Raw genomic sequence first — 21,365 nt, forward strand, 5'->3', positions numbered from 1 at the left:
CAAAAAGTGTTTTCTCTATATGACAAATATTGTAAAAAAGATAAATATTTTATAAAAGAACAAGAAAAAGGTTTTATAAAAATATATAAATTTATAGATTTGCTTTGTTTTTTTAAAATGAGCATTATTTGTTAATCGTATGAAATATAGTTAAATTAATTTTTTCTATCATTTTTACATTAGTGTAGTGAATGTTCTATTGCTTTAATTTTGAGGGCTGGCTGTCTAAGTAGCAGGCTTAAATCCTTTGTTGGAAACTATTTTATTTAATTTTAAATGTTTTATTCAAAGTAGTTTTATGTTTTTTAATTAATATAGTATTACATTGTATTGTTGTTATATATAGTTTATTTTGGTAATTGCAGTTGAGTGTACATATGCAGACTGATTTAAATAGGGTACAAATATCAATTAAAAATTAAAACAAAAAAGTTCTTATCAATGTAGAAATTGTACATTAATAAACTTTTTTCTATATTCACCCATAATAATTACAATTTTGTCACTTTGAAAGCTTTAAGTAGATTAAAGCAAATAATTCAAGTTTTACAAAATAAATTTGATATAATATATTCTTACATTGACAATCTTGATGTCATATGCTGAAACTATTATGAATTAAATGCGCATGAAATAAACTATCCAGTCTGCAGATTAAGGTATATTATAAAGACTCTGAGAACTAAGGAAAAGTGGAAAAAGTAAGTTTTGACTAAAAAGCGCCAATTTTAGTTTTATTGATATGCATTTATTATTTAGTTTTAATCAAAAAAATTTAGTCCAAACCTTTTTTTAAAGCATTTTCTTTAATTTGAACATAACTTGCTGTGGCACTTGAGGATTCCTTTAAGTATCTTTTATCCAAAGATTATTTGGTAAAATTGTTTTGACAGTAGAATGACCTATTCTTTCTCTATATTAGATCATTCTACTAAACATTTAGTTTTTATTTTGAAAATTAAATTTTGAACACTAAACATTAAATTTTTAATTTACTTTGGTATTTAATTTTTTTTAAAAATTCTGTGAATAATTTTGCCTGTTTTGAAATAATTTCACTCTTTTAATTTTACTATTCCAGTAACTTCCAACTCTAATAGTGGTTGCTTGCAGCCTTGTTGGAAGCAAAGATGTTGAAAAAAAAAAATGTTTCTTTATAGCAAATTTTCTTTTGAACACAAATTGAATAATTAAGTTTAAGAAAATGTGAATGATAATGATGATGATAAGGAAGAGGAGGAGGATGAGGGGGACAACTATAATTTTGATCATAATAATTATGATGATCACAGTAGTAATGTTGATAATCATGGTTTGAATTATATATGTGTTATGACAACTATTTACTTTTTCTTGATTTTTAGATCTATTTAGATGAGCTGGAAAATGTTGAAGGCTTTAGTGGTTTTAATGATTTTCTTGCTTGCTTTAACCTTTTGCGTGGTAAGAAAACTGAGGATGAAGATGATGAATTAAAAAGATTTTCTGGAAAATTTAAAGTGAGTTATTTTTTGAATAAAGTGTTTGTATGCACTTGTGTTGTTACTTTTATTTTATTTTTAATTTTTTTAATAAACTTTTTTTTATAATTTTATTTTTATTATACGTAAAGTAAGGATATAAAAGATAATTTTTTCAATTTTTTTGTTTAAACTAATAGTAACTTTTTTCAATTTTTTTTCCAGCTTTATATCTGTTTGTTTAAAAAAAAAATTTTAATTTTCTTTTAAGTTAATAGAGCTGAACTTTCCAAGCATTTAACATTTTTTAATGGCAAAACAATGTACCATTTCACAAAAATCAAAATAAGCTTTAAGTTTATGTTTGTCTAAAGAATTTCTGAATTTCTATATCTTTTTCATTCTGTAGTTTGATAAAGTCAATAAAGTTTTCAAAATAATAATTCATTAAGACTAATAGTAGAAAATATAAACTTAACAAAAACTTTATCAAACTATGTTTATATCTGTGGACTGAAAAGTAAAAAAATAATGTTCTTAAGAACCTTAAAGATATTTAATTTAAAATTGTTTTTACAGATTAATTTAAAACATTTTAGAGAATTTTTCTGTAAACAAAATATAAAAAATACGAAAAATTTAAAAATAGATTTTAATAAAATTATTTTTAAATTAATTTGTTGAATTTTTCAATTTCAAACCCAAAAATGTTTATAGGTAAAAAAAATTTTAAAAAAAAAATTATTTTTTTAAATTTGTGACTTTTTGTGGAGTTTATTGTCACTAAAATTCAAAATTTAAAGTTTTCTTCTATAAAAATGTAATCTATTGAAGTATTTCTATTTTTTTTTTTTTTTTTTTTTTTTTTGATGTATTAAAAAAAAAAGAGAGAAATACTTTAATGGATTACATCTTAAAAAATCATCATTTTTTAAAAATCATCATTACATCTTAAAACATCATCATTCCAACTATAACTATAAACTATAAAGTCAAAATTGCAGAGGATTTCAATTTTATAAAGTTTTTAATTTTAGGGAAACTTTCGTTTATGGAAATACCCTCTTCCACCTGATTTTGATACTGAAGATGAAATGGGCACATTTTACAGGTTACCTTCAAATGAACCAATAAATCTCCTTGTTAGGGTTTATGTTATCAGAGTAATTACTTATTTATTTTATAAATTTTATGAAAAAGTTTAAAATGATTAACAACAAAAGTAAAAATTCTAAATTAGATATATAGCTTGAAAATTATTTTCTTTTAGGCAATCAATCTGCATCCAATGGATTCAAATGGGAAGGTGAGGTTATATTTATGTTTGATTATATTGAAATTTATATTTATAATCAAAGTTTAATTATTGTGGTATTTTACTATTTAATTGCTTTGTTTAATTTCATTCACATAAATTGTTACTAGTTCATTATCCTTCTATTAGTAAACTTTAAGGTGAGGTGTGTCCAGTACATATTATATTGACATTGTGCTTAACAGTTCTGAAGTTAGAATTTGTACTGTGTATGAATTTATTATGCTCGATCTATGTTTTAATTTTATAAGTATGCGTTTTAATTTGGTATTAGTACTTCAAGGAGTTCCTTTTTTACTAAACAGTGGTATATTCAGTAGATAAATAGTTATACTTAAGTTATTTGTCATTATTTTTATATTTTATTTAACATAGCATCTAAAAATGGCGATGATGATTTCAGTTTTTAAAGCAATACCATTTTTTTGATTTTGTTTTATTTTTTTATTTTTTTTGAAAAAAAAGTTGAAATTTTGTTTGCTGAATGTTCCAGGGCTCCTAGAGTGATTATCAAATGTAACACAATTTAACTCACATTAAACAAAATTTTATGAATTTTACATTTTTGTCTGTCACATGAGATATTTAAATTGATTTTTACTTATTTTTTTAAGCTTGATTTTAAATCTGAACTCTGAAGTCAGTTTTTTTTTATTTTCTTTGCAATAACTATTTTTTTAAGAATAAAGTTATTTTAAGGTATTTTTATTGAACAAGTTGGAAAAAAATAATCATGCCATTATTTTTTTCAATGCTCATATATCAAGTCTCCTGTTATATATATAAATATAAGTCATATTATAAGTCGATTACTACAGTTAGGTATTTTTTTATTTAACCCAACATAATGGAGACTATTTATCAATAGCTTAAAATGAAGCCTGAAATATAAAATGTAAAATAACAATTTCATTAATAATAACAATTACTTGAAGATTTAAGACTTTTTAAAATTAGGTTTTACAATGCTTTTTTATTGATGGTTTAAATTATTGATTTGAATCATTTAATTGAAAAAGTATCTCTAGAGTTTTTAGTATTTTCAACTTTCCTACTACTAAAAACTCTGGCTCCCATTTTCTAGAAAAAAATTTTAGTTAAGCATTAAAATAATTTTCAAAGTTATAAAAAATACTTTTATAAAACTGTGATAATAATCTTTGATAACATTGTTAATATTGTTTAAGATATAACTAATAAAAAATAATCAATATTAATATTGTTAATATTGTTTAAGACACCATCGTTAAAACCAGGTTTTCATGAGTCTCCCAAAAATAATTTTAATATCTTTAATGAAGTTCTCTTTATTAAAAATCAATGAATTATGATAAAATGATGGATGATAAAGTACAGATTAAGATACAAATAAAAGTTTAATGTGTTCAAAAACATTAAGGTTGGCACCATTTTTGAACAGCAATAGAAAGCACCAACTGAACTAATTAATTTTTTTAAAAATACTTGAAGGATTTCATAGCATAGAGGAATGGAAAAAATATTCTAATTAAATCTCAACACAACTTGTATGTTTGTTAATTGCTTGTAAGTTTGGCATGTAAGCATTGTACAATAAGAAAAATAAAAATAACTTTTTTAGAAGTTCAATTATTCTTCCTGATGTTTATATTAATTATAGGAAAATTAAAAAAAAAAAAACCATAATTTTTCTGAATTTTCCATATTTGAAATTTTTTATTCCACATAATGATTTGTAGTCCTTTTAAATGCATTGTTATGAATCTATAAACAGGTTATTTTAAATGAGTTTTAGAATTAAACAGGTGCGTTTACTACATAATATTAACATATGTAGAGAAAAATGTTACTTATTAGTGTTATTATGTGCCTCAGTGTTAAAGTTTATTTTGTGTTAGATATTTTCATATTTTTCCTTTATTGCAGAGGGGCGCATATCATACCATCTCTTTTCATCTTGCCACAAATCAAAGAAAATATTGCTCTCACCATCTTTACACAATTTTCTTCAGCTTGCATAATGTGCAGTAACTTTTCCATCAGTTGAATGTGATTTTCTTGATTCTTGTGACTCTTTTCCCTTCAGTTGTTCATCGATATGTTTGATTGGCAGTTTGTTTGGTGGCTCCATCTGCTGTGAGTTACTCTGACCAATCAACTGCCATAAAATGCCATAAAATTAAGATTATAAACTTTGAACTGCTATACACTTGTTTTTTGAACCACCAAAAATGAGCCAGTTTTTCAGGGAAGCACTTCTCCAGATTGGTAGAACAACAACTGCTTAGCACAAGTCTCCATCATGGTTTATAGATTGAAAATCAACAACCTTCAAGATTTTTCCAGTTTTAGGCTTTATTGGAAAGGGACTTTCCAATAGAATTTGAATAGCATCTAAAACCAGATGTTGGTCCATCCAACCCCTCAAACAACGGGCATAGTGGAAGCTTCTTTGCATGTAGCAAACTAATTAACCATTGTAGAGGCTGTTAAAATTTTAACACAATCTAATAACACCGCCCTTTTTTCCAGTGTTTAGATTAGTTCCATCACACTCCTGTGCTTGCAAATTATTTAAACTGATATTGTGTTTTTTAAAATACTGAAAAATTGCAGATTTTAATTCTTAAGCTGTGCCACTAAGAGGAGTGCATTGGAGCTTCCTCCAAGTTTATAAATCAAGGATAAATGCTCCTCCATCACTTTGGCTCTTGTTGTAACTATTTATTATTAGCAAATTGGATCTTTTTTTCAAATCTAGTCTTTTTCGTCATCAAAGTACAATGTCTTTACTTGGACTTAACCCACCTTCAGGTTATCTTTGTCTTTCATGCACTAATGCCTTATCTTGCTCCAGTCAATAGTTGTGTTTTGTCATTATGTGAAATAATGCCAATATCCTCCTATACAGCTGAGATAATCGGACCTGTTTTGATGATGATGATTATGATGATGATGATGATGATGATGATGATGATGATGATGATGATGATGATGATGATGATGATGATGATGATGATGATGATGATGATGAGGATGTTGTTGTTGATGATGATGATGATGATGATGATGATGATGATGATGATGATGATGATGATGATGATGATGATGATGATGATGATGATGATGATGATGATGAGGATGTTGTTGTTGATGATGATGATGATGATGATGATGATGATGATGATGATGATGATGATGATGATGATGATGATGATGATGATGATGATGATGATGATGATGATGATGAGGATGTTGTTGTTGATGATGATGATGATGATGATGATGATGATGATGATGATGATGATGATGATGATGATGATGATGATGATGATGATGATGATGACAATTAATATGGTTTGAACTCTATTTACTTTGGATATTCTGTAGTTTTGTTGTAACTACTTTGTATATTAATCCAATAGTCATTTTATGTTAACACCTTCCTTGAAAGTGTGATCACAATGTCAACACAGCAGTATTTTTTTGCATTGACAAAGCAGATATATTAAACAATTTGACTACTTTGTCATTATTAAGCTAAAGTTGTTGTTTTTATTTTCTCTGTCAGCAGTAGGAATTTTTTTTACAGCTTTTCGCTCTGCTCAAAATGGTTCAAAACTTTTGTCAAGGTCGTAAGTAATGACACAGTCGGTATGTTGTATTTTTTTACGCAAATTTGTAAGATTAGGATTGCTGTTAAAGCTGCTTCCTTCTTTTGTTGGTTTTTCCAGGACATTTCTGTAAAATTTAAATGCAAATTTTTAAAAGTATTAGCATAGTATTAGCCAGGATTGATATCGATTAAATCAAATGCAAAAATTATTTAATCATGACAAAAAAATCAAATCAATATTTTTTTGTCTGAATACTCATGACTTTTCTGATTTTTCAATGATTTTTGATATTTTTTCAACCTCTAATTCTACATATACTGTACCTACTCTTGCGTCATTTCAAGTTTGACGTTTGCCATGAATAGTCAATATTGTAAAAAAAAGACAGACATCTGTGACAATTTTCAATTTAAGTTATAATGGTCATACTAATGCACTAGGTCATTATATTTCTTATACCAAGTGCAATGATTTAAATTAAACCATTACTAATTAAATACATATTGTCAGACTCGGAAAATAGTATAAATTTAATGAAAGACAGTTAAAATATAATAGTAATAATAAGTAACTACTGTCATTACTAATTATTGTGTCAACTGACTGTCATTACTCAATATTGTGACAGCTGACTGTCATTACTCATTATTGTTACAACTGACTGTCATTACTCATTATTGTGACAACAGACTGTCATTTCTCATTATTGTGACAACCGACTGTCATTTCCTCATTAAATTGTGACAATTGACTGTCATTACTCATTATTGTGACAACTGACTGTCTGTAAAGTGTAAACTTAAATAGCAAAGTTACTAAAGTTGCTATGAAGAAAGAAGGTTGAAAAAAAGATTCTATTTGGCCAGAATTCAAAAAGGTTTAAACTACATAGGTAAAAGGTATAAAAGCTAGATGTTATGTCTGTGGAATTCAAGGATTCAAGGATTAGTATGATGTTTGCAAAATCATAAAGAAAAGTAAAGGAGCATCAAATGAAATATCAGCTGATGAGCAGGGAATTGAACAAGAAGTTCTTGACATAGAAAATTCAGGATCTCTAGCCAGAGGTTATTTTTTAGAAAATTAGTGTAACAAACAAAACTGTAGACTGTAGTGTAAATTGTAGAGAAAAGAGATTTTAAACTGTAGTCTAAGTGTATCAATTCAAACAAGCATACTCTTATGTTGAATTATATACACTTAAATGTTATGAAACTCAAACTGACTTACTATATACTCTTTAGTGTCTAGCATCTATGTCTTGAATGTATACCATAATGTGTTTAGTAAAAAAAATAACTAGTTAGCATCTAGTATGTAACTAGCTATATGAAACTGTTAAAACTTAAGCTTTCTACTTTCTAGATCATGGTACTGAAGGCATAATTACTGTTATGACTACAAGTGATAATTGCTAAATTCAGTGAAATTCATTAAATAAGTGTTGGAGCATGTGATTTTCCCTACATGGACTTGTCAAGAGATGAAGGTAGTTGTAAATTGCAACTAGATCAAAATATTGGATGTTCGAGTGTGAATAGCACTCTCAGTCTCAGGTCAAGAAGTTCAAATGTTGGTACTACATTCTATGGTCACACAACTATCTGCTTCATCCACACCTTTGTGAGAAATTAGAGAAGCTGGTCTGTCTACACTTTTGAATCTATCAAAGAAAAGAAGTTACTCTGGAACTTAAGCTCAGCGTGTATCATCACAACCTAGTAGTAGTATAGTTTGTGCCTAGAACTAAAATAATCATTTGTGAGATCAGATAGCATTAGCACATCTTCATTTTAAAGAAATGAATTCAAGGTCATCAATGGAGCTATTTTTAAATAAAACTACAATGCAAGACAAAATTAATTTTTATAATATTTTTCCCAAAATGATTTTTTTCAATTCTCCTTTCAGAATCGTTGAAAATAAGTTGTTTTAAGAAATTGTTAGTGCATTGAGACCTGGCTACAAAGTGCCAAGTAGAAAACAAGTAGTAGGGAAGTTACTGAATGAACTATTTCACTCAGAATCTGAAAAGACTGCAAATATGTTAAATAGTCAAATTGTATGCTACTCAGACAACATTGAGGTTCACTTGGTAGATATGTTAGGACCAGATACGTTAGGACAAAAGTTGAAATGCAAAAGTTTCGATTAGAACTGCATTGAAAAATTTTAAATGCAAAGTTGGCAGCTTTGTTGCTAATAATAATGCAAAAATGTAGCTAAAATGAGCACTGAACCTTTGTAAGAAAATGATACACAAATATGCTATAAATGCTCTGCGCATCTTTAATGATTTAAAAAATTAATAAGATAAAGGTTTAGAAATTAACAACATTAAAAACATATTGTTCTAATAGTGAAATGAAAATCAAAAGAAGCAGTGTGATTATTACTTTCGTAGTCACACTGCTTCTGCTGCTTACTGATCTGCTGGTGGAAAAAGCTCTGTTTGGTGTATATAAGCAATTTTAAGTGTATATAAACAGTTGGGTAATACTTTTAAGTGTTTGTGATGTTGAATAAAGAAATCAATTAAATAAAAACATTGTTAAAAAAAAGTCATTAATACAAACCTCAAATGTACAGCAGAAGAAAAGCTGAAAATTTTAAAACATGTTTCTGTTGCATTAGATAAAGTTCAAAGTAATAAATATAATATTGGTAAAGCAACAGAAGTGTAAAAAAACTTTAAAAGGACATTGGAGTTTAAATTTTGCTGGACCAAACCATAAAAATGCATCAGTGATCATGAATGTTGAAAAGCAAATGAACCAAGCTAATAGTTTATTAATAAAAAGTTTACAAAGGCCTAAGCTCTACTGAAGAAAATTATGCTCTGGAATGGGCCCACAATAAATTTCCTAGTAGCATATTAATAATGAGATACTAAGCCAATTTACCACTTTTTCTTTTATACATGTTTTCAAATATCTCAACAGAAGTTGGCTCATTGGTTTGGTATCTTTGGGAAGAAAGTATTCTACTGAACTAGAGCTTATGTCAAAACATTTCTAAGAATAACAACTGCTTATTCCTCTAGAGTAAACTCTAGAGTACTTACCCCTTCAGTTATTTTCTCTTTTGGACTAATTTATTCAAAGGTTAGAAATTGATTAGGGACTTATAAAGCACCCAAACTAGTTTTTATTTTCAAAAGATTTAATACTACTGCTGCCGATAAAGCAGCATACTGTAGTTAGGTTTAATATACAAAAAATCTAAAATTGATATGTTCCAAAATATTTATTAATAATTGTCTTACTTTAAATATTGTATAAATTTGTAAGGAAGCAAGCACTAATGTGTATACATTATTTTTATTCCTCATATTTCTTTATTTGTGTATTCATTGATTACAATATAGACTTTATGCACTGGAAATTATGGAATTACATATAAGATTTATTATTACAAAATGTAGCTAAATTTCATAAGTTACAATATGTTATATTTTGATTTAATTCTTTTATTTCTTTAAATTTATATACAGTACTATAAGTGTAATACTGTAGTATAATATATGGTTACTATAATTTACTAATATTAATAAAAACAATTTCATCTTGTGATTTTCCCTAAGATTTTTATTTCAATTACAAAGTTATAAAGAAGACATATTAAATGTAGTTTTAAAAATCTCTGGATCCTAACTAATAATCCTGTTAAATATCTTGAGCTCTGGGATTTTGGAATTTTGAAATAGCTTGTAATATTCCACATAGACATTCCACATTACATCTAATACAACATTTTTTATTTTTTCATATTTTTATATATATAACATTTTTTTTATTAGGCTGACCCATATTTAGTATGTAGTCTTGGTAAAAAAAAGTATAATGACAAGGACAAATATGTATCAAAACAGCTTTCACCTGAATTTGGAAGGTTTTTTATACATATATATATTTTTTATATATATTTATGTTTAATCAAAAGTTGTTGTTTTATTTTATTTTAAATTGATTGCAAAAACTGTTTTTTAGGTGTTTTGAATTTAAAGCTGTTATTCCCTTTGACACTGTGGTTCGAATAGATGTGATGGATTGGGACATGCTAGGTTCAAATGACTTAATTGGTTCAACTGAAATTGATATTGAAGATCGATTCTTTAGCAAGCATAGACCTTCATGTGGAATTCAGCTTAATTATATAAAGTAAATTTTGTATTATTAGTATTAGTGTTCATAAAGCACAGGTTTTTTGTGTTATATCTGTATTAATTTATGTCAATGTATATAGCAGGATTTGACAATAAAATTTAACTTTTTTTAAAAACATGATTTTGTGTTAGTAATAATTGTGTTGTGCCTCTGTATTTTTTTTCTTATTATAATTTTTTGGTTTGTTTTTTTGACAACCTTAATTCCTATCTCCAGAGTCAAAATAGCCCAGATTTTTTTTATATTTAAGTTCAGATTTTTTTGTTGGCAAAAAAATAAAAATGATAAATGAAAGTATATAATCTTAATTGCGATATCATGAATATTTTTTACAGGGTGTTTATTAACAAAAGAAAAGGTAACTACTGAAAATATTAATGGCAGAAAGTCATTTTGTTTTTATAAAAATCTCTATTAAACATTGAATTTCTAATTAAGCACATTTTCTAATAGTTAAAAAAACTATTTTTGTGGTTTTTTAAAAAAATTGAAGAGTTAGTGAATTTAGTTTATGTAGTCAAGAATTTAGTTAGTGTAGTCAAAAATTTATTTGGTATAGCAAAGAATTTAGTTGGTGTAGTCAAGAATTAGTTCCAGCAATCTCCTAAATTGAACACTAGTTTGAACACTTAAGCTGGTTCTATATGTTTGCAAACAATGTATGACAATGTTGACCTGATTTTTTTAAATTATTATTTTATAGATTTAGGGGCCTGTTGGTTTGTTTCTGATACAGTAGTTTTTCCAAAGACAGATAGCAAGTTTTTTATACACAAACAAAAATTACATGGTGTTAAATAAATCAAACTTAACTGGTCCTTAACATATATCTAATTTTACCCATCAATTTACAATAAAATCTATCATCTTACCAGGTTATCTGAATTTAATTCAGAAATACTAAAATCTATTATCTTACCAGGTTATCTGAATTTAATTCAGAAATACAAAAATCTATTATCTTACCAGGATATCTGAATTTAATTCAGAAATACTAAGAAGCTTAGGATGCTTTTTAATCTTAAAAGGAACTTGAAATCTTGTTTAGTTTTTCTTTATTTGATATCACCAACAAATTTTCCATCAATGTAAAGACAAGTATGTAGTTTTGATCGTTCTGCTTTTATTATCTTCACTCTTTGTAGTCAACTCTTCAGAAGGTCTTAAAGATGTGAACAACTTTTCAGAAGGTCTTGAAGATGTGAACAACTTTTCAGATGGTCTTGAAGATGTAAACAACTTTTCAGAAGGTCTTGAAGATGTGAAAGATATGTTAACAGTCATTTACTGTTGTTTTAGTTATACTAGCTATATTCTTTTGCCATAGTTTTGAGAGTCTCAAAAAAAAAACAGCAGCTAAAGTTCTTCTCAATTCAAAAATTAATGTTAATATCTTTAGAGTTCTCTATTGTACTATCTGGTCTTTTAAAAGTAGAACATCTGTTTTGTTTTCAGATGACCTTTTTATGAGCTGAAACTTTTTTATGAGCTGAAACTTTAGTGAAAAGAATGATACTAGATGACTTTACTATTTACTACAGCTTCAGACTTTTTTGAAGTTTTTGTTATTTTTTGCTTTGCCATCCACAAGTTTTTGTGATATTGTAATACAGCAGGTTGTTATGGAAGTCTTTATTTAAATTATATTTATAAGTTAGTTAATTTTTTTATATAAAGTCAAAAACTTAACAAACACTCCACAAAAATGTCTGAAACCATAAGAACATTTTTTCTTTAATTTTTACTTTTTACTTTGTTGGTACAACGAATAAATTCAAAGTTTTTTAATTTTTTAATTTCTGCAGAAGATAAAATGTTGCAAAAATTCTTTAATAGTAGCAAACTTGTTTGTTGGTAAGTATTTAACTAAAAATTTACGTTTTTCTGCTTTATTTAATAGACTCTCTTTAGGTGGAATATCAGTTTTAGTTTGAACTGTTTTTTAATTTCTCATATTGCATATATAACATAAGTAAAACATTACATATAACATAAGTAAAAAGTAAAAGTTCTTTTAAACTGTTTTACTTAACTACATAACAATCAACAATTTTAAAATTGTTACAAGATAACTATTCAAGTTGCACTTTTAACCCAACAAAAATCTGAAGAAAAGAAAATTAAAATTAGGGCTGTTTAGACCCTGGTATCAAAGTGGTAAAAAATTAGAAAAAGTTTTTGATAAACTGTCATTTTAAATTCATATTAATATCAGCTTTTATCTATGTCAATGTTTGTGTTTTTCAATTTTCGTAAATTAAAATTAGTCTAAAAAAAGGTTATTGGCAATAAAAGACTAAAAAGTAATTTTGAAATTGTTTTAGTCATGGATATGCTGCTTGGAGAGATCCACAGAAACCAGCAGCTATTTTATCTAAACTCTGTAAAGAATATGGTATTGATGGCCCATATTTTAATGATGGCACTGTTTTTCTGGATGGTAAAATATGGCATGCTTCACCTTTTATTTTAGATGAAAAAGGTAGAACTTTTATAATTTCAAAATTTTTAATTTGTATTATTCTATTATACTGATAATAATGGAATTTTAACTATTATTTATTGTCAGTTTTAGTTTATGAGTGGTAGCGTAAGTTGGTAACATAGATGGTCATCCGTATGTGGGTGTTAGGGTTTAGATAGGTGGTATGTCTTGGATGTTTGTCAAGATGCTTCAGAAGATTAGGAATCTGTTATTGTTATATCATCCATGTTGTTGTGTTATAATGTTACTTTTTTTAATTTAAATAATGATTTATAAAAAAAAAAGTGTTCTTCTCATATAATATATTAAGGTATAAATAAAAATGGTAGCCATTTTGAAATAGGTAGCCATTTTGAAAAAGATAATCATTTTAAATCAGGAATTATAAAATAAAATGTATTTGTAAAAAAAAATGTATAGCAAAGTCATTTGCTATACATTTTACACTAAAAATGACCCTTAATAAAATAGACCACCTTAAAAGACCCTAACTATAACCTCTTACACAATTTGTGTATTAATACCTGTTTAAAAATGGCTATCTATTTTAAAATGGCCACCATTTTTATTTATATCTTAATATATTACATAACAAAAATTATTTTTCTTATAAATCATTATTAAAATTAAAAAAAGGTACATTATAACACAACAACACATCCATCCAGATTTTTGAAATTATTGTTAGATAGTAATTATTTACAGTATTCATGCTGCACATATTTTTCTTCCTGTTACAATGTTTACTTTTGATACATAATAAAAGACACTGAGTTGGACAAAGTTTATGAATAAAATCTTTCCTTATCATTAAAAACTGATTTGATGACGTATTTGTATTTGAAATAATAAATTATATGTTTATACTTGGTTTATAAATTTTTTTTTAGATTTTTTTGGATAATTAGAGATTTAAACAGTTTTATCATTTTTTTTAATGTTGTCTTCCCAATTTAAATATAAGCACATATATATATATATATATATATATATATATATATATATATATATATATATATATATTTATATATATATATATATATATATATATATATATATATATATATATATATATATATATATATATATATATATATATATATATGTATATATATTTATATATATATATGTATATATATTTATATATATATATATATTCATATATATATATATATATATATATATATATATATATATATATATATATATATATATATATATCATTTATCTTTATCATGCATAAAATTATCACTATGATCTTTGACTTGGTTTGTATTTTCTGTTAAATTTTTTTAAATTTCCATATTATTCTTTTACAGAATTTTCAAACTGATATTTTTTTTCAATTTTGCAATAACTTGGAACAATTTTGCAATAACTTTGGAAGAGTGCTCAATGTTCTTAAAAGAATAGAGCAATAATAAATTAGCAGAAAATCACTTATCAAGTTTAGTTTACACAGTATTTCCTTAAAATGAAACAATGTAAAATAAAAAAATCTTGATAAATGATTTTCTACTAATTTAATTTATAATCTTCTTTGGTAACTACAAAAAAAAAATGCTTATTTCTAACAATTTGAAGTTTCTTTAATGGAACCTGCAGAATACTTAGGATGTGTAAAACAAGTTGTTAAAACAAAATGTAATGAGAAAAAATTTTATAAAATGGGTCTCAAAACTTTAGTTGTAAGGTGGATTTGATGGGGTGACTTCAAATGTGCAAGTTATTCAATGGAATTAAAAAAGTAAATTTAATTAATGAAATTTTTCCAAGAAATTATCAATAAGCAAATGAAATATAATTTTGAAATAACTAGTTTTTTGCCTTGGCATTATATTTTAACAAACATTGCATCTTTTTACCTACTTCCTACTGGTGTTGTTAATGCTATTTCTGTGAACTCTTTTAAAGCTAAATTTGACATATGGATTTTAAATGATGTAACTATGCTGAATAATGATATAGCTGTTTAAGTGTGTTTGGTACACTCACCAAATTATTGGTCACAGCTCAAATATATTACTATTACTATAATAATAGTTACAACTTAAATATATAATAATAATAACAACTTTTTTTATGCCTGTTATAGATGTTAAAGATAACTTATTATTATATTTTGAATTTTGGTAAATAACCCTTTATTATTAGGAAAAGAAAAAATTTCTGATGAACCTGTAGCTCTAGAAGCTTTACATCATTTTGAAGAGTTAGCTCCAAAAGGATTTAAGCTTGTGCCTGAACATGTAGAAACCAGATCATTGTTTAATCCAGAAAAAAAAGGAATTGAAATGGTATGCTTTGATAATATTTTTGATAGCAAACTTTTTTATAGCAATAAAGCCAGTAAAATGTCAGAAAGGATTGTCATTTTAAAATAGTCACAGTATTATTCTTAGTTTATTCATGGTATTAGACTTAACCTAGTGATATTCCAAATTACAGTGTAAATATATTCCTAGTGATATTCCAAGTCACAGTGTAAATATATTCCTAGTGATATTCCAAGTCACAGTGTAAATAAATTTTTATTCCTAGTCACAGTGTTATTCCTTGTTACAGTGTTATTCCTTGTCACAGTGTTATTCCTTGCCTCAGTGTTAATGTATATGTTGCAGAAACAGAAATAATAAAATATATATTTTTATAAAAGGTTTTATTAAATAGACTTCATTATAATTTATTTGGTGTATAATTTCAGGGCAAAATTCAAATGTGGATTGATATGTTTCCTATGGAATTAACTATGCCTGGTCCACCAATTGATGTTTCAGTTAGAAAGCCTACTGAATATGTTCTTAGAGTTACTATATGGAATACCTCAGATGTTTTACCTTCTGATACTAATATTATTTCTGGAGAAACTAGCAGTGATCAGTATGTTAAAGGATGGTTGGAAGGAAACAGAGAAGATATGCAGCAGACTGATGTTCATTACAAGTAGTGTTTTATTTTTTGATGGATTAATTTGTTTTATTTATTTACATATATACTTTCTTTTTGTTTTGATTTTTTAGTTGATTTAATTATTTTAAAATTTTCTTTATATATTTTAACTAATGATGACTGTATTATAGCCAAAACATGTATTTTAATTTAGTAAACAAAATATTTCATAATACAGATATATAATAGGTACATAGCTGCATATTAAAAAAGTAATTTAATGAGTTATTTGAAATTTGCATTATAAAAGATGTTTACTGCTATATATATATTATATATATATATATATATATATATATATATATATATATATATATATATATATATATATATATATATATATATATATATATATATATATATATATATATATATATGCTATATATATATATATATATGCTATATACATATATATATATATATATATATATATATATATAAATATATATATGCTTATACTAATATATATGTATATATATATATATATATATATATATAGAGAGAGAGAGAGAGAGAGAGAGAGAGAGAGAGAGAGAGAGAGAGAGAGAGAGAGAGAGAGATAGAGATAGAGAGAGAGAGAGAGATAGGTATATATATATATATATTTTATAAATATACTATATAGCTATATGTATTTCTTTTAGATCAATGGATGGTTCTGCTATGTTTAACTGGAGGTTCATATTTTCCTTTATGTTTCATAAAGCTGAAGAAAAAATTGTCACATTTAAAAAAGCAAACATCTTTTCCATTGATCTCACAGAAGAAAAGCATAAACCTTATCTTTACTTACAAGTATGGGATGCTGATCTGTTTTCAGCAGATGACTTTATTGGTTAGATTCGTTGTTATTTTTGCTTTTTCGGTGTTTTGTTGGGGCTTTTTTTTTGCATAAAGTTTTGTTATGAAGAATGATTGAAATAAAATTTAAAAAAATTTTATTACAGGCGATGTAATTTTGTCACTAACCAGACTTCCGTCACCAGCCAAAACTGCAAAAGGTTGCAAATTAGACATATTAAATAAAAACCATCCTTGCGCTTCATTGCTAAAAATGAAAAATTGTAGGGGATGGTGGCCATTTCAAGTGAATCCTGAAGATGATGATGATCCTGATCCTATTTTAGCTGTAATTAATTTAATAATATAATAAATTAAATATAATTGTTTTTGTTAACAAAAAATTATTATTATTTTTTTTTTTTTCTTATTTGAAGGGTAAAGTTGAAGCTGAGCTAAATCTTTACACCAAAGAAGAAGCAGAAGCAATGCCAGCAGGGAAAGGACGTGAAGAACCTCTCCCTCTTGAAAAACCTAAGTAAGATTAATTTGTTTTTAGAAACCAAAGTATGATTAGTTAAACTTTCTTTAGAAATATCTAAGTCATTAAATTGGATATTATATTTCTTTGGTATAGTTTTATATAAAAGTTTATATAATTTTTTAATATAAATTTAATTAAAATAATATTAATGTAAATAAACATATATACAATCTCTTGCAAAAGTTTAGAATCAGTTTAGTATTTTTTCAGGTAAATCCATAATTTATTGAAAATGACATACATAAATGACATACACAAAGCTAAGACTTAATTTATGTTATATACATACATTTGTATGTATATAACATAAATTAAATCTTAGCTTTGTATATCTCATTTGTGTAAGTCATTTTCAATAAATTATGGGTTTACCTAAAAAATACTTAACTGATTCTAAACTTTTGCAAGAGACTGTATTTTAATATCTTGTATTCGTTAAAAATATTTGTGTCCACTTTATATAAATTGTTATGAGGTTTACTTGAATGTTAATTAATTTAGCCGACCAAACGATAGCTTTTTCACGTTGATGGGACCATTAACAATGCTGCGTTACATGATCTGGGAACCATATAAATTCGTTATACTTAAATTGCTTGTTGTTGCTATTTTGGTTGCACTATTAGCTTTGTTTTTTTACTCAATGCCAGTAAGTTGTTTTTTATTTAAACACTTTATAACTTTATAATTTGTAACACATGCCTCATTTACACCGGCTTTATATCAAGTTCTAACTCTATTATTCTAAACGCGTTTTACAATTGATTATACTCCATTTACACCGGCAATAATTTAAAATAAAGTTTTAACTGTCGTAATATAAAAGTAGTTTTAATTCAGTTGCAGAATTTTAAAGAATTTTAAAAGTTGTTTAAAAAAAACAATTTCTTTAGGTTGTTTTAATAAAAAAATTAAGATTTAAATATACTCTTTATTATTTAATATAAATATAATTTAATTAAATTTTGAACATAGATTTAATATAAACATAATTTAATTAAATTTTGAACATAGATTTAATATAAACATAATTTAATTAAAATTTTGAACATAGATTTATGAAAAACATAATTTAATTTAATTTTGAACATAGATTTATGAAAAACATAATTAAATTAAATTTTGAACATAGATTTATGAAAAACATAATTTAATTAAAATTTTGAACATAGATTTAATATAAACATAATTTAATTTAATTTTGAACATAGATTTATGAAAAACATAATTTAATTAAATTTTGAACATAGATTTATGAAAAACATAATTTAATTAAAATTTTGAACATAGATTTAATATAAACATAATTTAATTAAATTTTGAACATAGATTTATGAAAAACATAATTTAATTAAATTTTGAACATAGATTTATGAAAAACATAATTTAATTAAAATTTTGAACATAGATTTAATATAAACATAATTTAATTAAATTTTGAACATAGATTTATGAAAAAATTTTGTACATGCACGTGCGGAAGAATTTTTGGCAAACTTCATTTGTGAAGTTCATGATGAGTCGAATTTCAAACCTTTTTATGCTCATGCTGTTGTCAAGTGAGAATCTTTAAAAAATAAAATTAAAACCTTTAATAATTATTGGAATAAAGGTTGGAAAGGAAAATGCCCCAAGTTTTCTACCTAAGATCTCAATCCTAGACTCTACGCCATGCTATAATATTTAAGAAGAACTGCGTTATCCTAAATTAAAATAAAATTTATTAAAGAATTCAAGTTCATCACAAATGTCTCGGCGTTTTAAAGTGACAACTTAAAAATTTTAACATCCTTTATTAAGGAGGGTATTCTTTAAATCGCAAAAGTTTGGCTTGGATAAAAATGGTTTTAATCAAAGTTTTGTTTAATGACCCCGTAAAAGGATTTCCTTAATGTGCGTAAATGCAGGTTTGGTATGGCATTTTCAACTCATTACTTGGACCATATTTAAAACGGCTTTAAATCAAAAGCAGAGTATAAAATTTATTTGAAACAACATTATGATGTTTTAATAAGATAAAATTAAGACATGTTTTATTTAAACGCATATTTAGTGTGAATGGAGTATAAATCTTAAAGTTTCTTTAAATCCACATTCATTCAGGAGTGGCGTCAGAAAGTTTATATATATATATATATATATATATATATATATATATATATATATATATATATATATATTGTTTATTTCATTTAATATTTAAAATAAAAGTTAAACGTTTTCTAAAAAACCTTTTCGAATTTTATAAACGTGTTGTATTGATTCCTAAAGTGAAATATGTTTGTCAACGTAGACGCCTAAACTTTTGGTTGAAGAGCATAAAATGCCCCTCTCTTTTTTCTAAATGAGGCCACTCCTGGTTTCATTTCTTGCTACATAAATACGAGTTTATTATTTGTATTGATCATTCGAACTCCTTTGCTGCGTATTTTTTAGGGGTATCTTGTGAAAAAAATTTTTGGAGCTTAGTCTTTAAAGCGCAAATTTTGAGTTTTTGATTGATAAACCGGTTGAGCTTTCAGATCTTTATGTTGGTTTCATTGAAGAATAAACGGGTATATCCTATGCTGAAAATGTTTGTAATTTAGGGTTATCTCGTACAGAAATTATTTCAAGCTTAGCTATGTAACAAAAAGTATTCAATATCCGATCCAACATTCAATTGATATTTTATATTTTTATCGCATAACTTGTTATTGGTATTTATTGTTCGCTTTTGGACTTCGCTTAATTTATAATATAAAATTTATAATAAAATTGCTTTAAAATATTTCGTAATAATGTTTATATTGTTTTGTTTTTGACATTTTGAGATTTAATTTAAAAAAATACAATAAAAAACAAGTATTTTATAGCTAACTTTTTTACAATTTTTTGTAAAACTCATATTTTTATAAATTATACTATACTTTTCAAATTTCATTTCTTTGTATATATTTTTTATTTTTGAGCCTTATTTTAACTTTTCAACTTTATATTTGATGTTTTTGACGCATTAGTTTTAATAAACTGAATTTAACTAAGTTATATTTGAAAATTTTAGAATATTTTTTATTTATTTTGTAAATTATCTAACAATTTTATTATTTATGTATTTCTATGCTGTCATTATTTATATTGTTGCTGCGTTATTGTCAATAACAAAAGGAAGGTGTCACTCAGTTGAAAAATAGTTAGGCAATTTTTTTTTTGCTGAAGTATGAAATTATATATTATATTAAAATATTGAGTTTTTTAATATTTTATTTAAGGTTTAAAGGTATTAAAGTCATTAATATTCAGTATTAATATTTAGTATTAATATTCAGTATTAATATTCAGTATTAATATTCAGTATTAATATTTGTTAGTTTTTTCAATAAGATTTCAATAAAAAATGAATATGCAATCAGTCAAATATTAAAAGCAAAAAATTATTTATATATATATAATTTTAATAAGAATTGAAATTTTCTAAAAAAAATCTGCTCATGTCGAACAGAGGAAACGATAAAAGATGCGTGGTTTCAGAATATAAAAATGTGCCTTCCTTGCTATCATTAGTTTTCCAAATCTGAATGATAAACAAACTATAACAGTAAAATTGCTCAAAAGTTTTATGACAACGTGTTAACGATTTTTAATAGATGCGTAGCTACGCATCTATTAAAAATCATCCATCACTACGCGTAGTGATGGATGATGAAACATGTGAAATTTTGCAGTTTGCGGGACAAAAATTGTGCAGATGCGAAGGATAAATATACTTTAATTTTCGTGTACTATCCTCAAAACATTAGCAACCAAATGAAAAAAAAAATTTTTCAACTTCAATTACTGAATACAGCAACTTTTCTAAAAAAAATACTCTAAATGAAAATAATGGTTAATATTACATATTTAAAAAAAGATTTATAATAAGACCACTCGAAAATGAATAAATGTGGTTATTTGCTTCCATTGGTTTTTAATGTAAAAATGCGGTCCAAAACATTTGCAACTTTTTTATAACTACTCTAAAAAACAATTCACAGCCCACAAAAATTCCTTCGAATTCCTTCGTGCGAAATTAATGTCCAAGTTATTAGCTT

At 25.3% G+C, this 21,365-nt stretch overlaps 1 protein-coding gene across 2 annotated transcripts in view; it reads left to right on the forward strand.

Annotated features, from left to right (window-relative positions):
* LOC101241494 (otoferlin) overlaps nucleotides 1-20,042 on the forward strand; it is a 140,657-nt gene extending 120,615 nt beyond the window's left edge. The window contains exons 38-50 of one of the 2 annotated variants that reach the window (XM_065811278.1): nucleotides 1,365-1,499; nucleotides 2,498-2,623; nucleotides 2,731-2,766; nucleotides 10,171-10,262; nucleotides 10,361-10,531; nucleotides 12,862-13,019; nucleotides 15,177-15,319; nucleotides 15,727-15,965; nucleotides 16,616-16,806; nucleotides 16,919-17,100; nucleotides 17,189-17,289; nucleotides 17,797-17,944; nucleotides 19,884-20,042. In XM_065811278.1, coding sequence (XP_065667350.1) covers nucleotides 1,365-1,499; nucleotides 2,498-2,623; nucleotides 2,731-2,766; nucleotides 10,171-10,262; nucleotides 10,361-10,531; nucleotides 12,862-13,019; nucleotides 15,177-15,319; nucleotides 15,727-15,965; nucleotides 16,616-16,806; nucleotides 16,919-17,100; nucleotides 17,189-17,289; nucleotides 17,797-17,944; nucleotides 19,884-19,916 — 1,755 coding nt within the window. In that variant the 3' untranslated portion in view covers nucleotides 19,917-20,042. The other variant, XM_065811279.1, reaches the window with a different exon arrangement.
* The last annotated feature ends 1,323 nt before the right edge of the window (nucleotides 20,043-21,365 follow it).

This window comes from Hydra vulgaris, chromosome 12 (genome assembly GCF_038396675.1).
Source record: "Hydra vulgaris chromosome 12, alternate assembly HydraT2T_AEP".
NCBI classification, from domain to species: Eukaryota; Metazoa; Cnidaria; class Hydrozoa; order Anthoathecata; family Hydridae; genus Hydra; species Hydra vulgaris.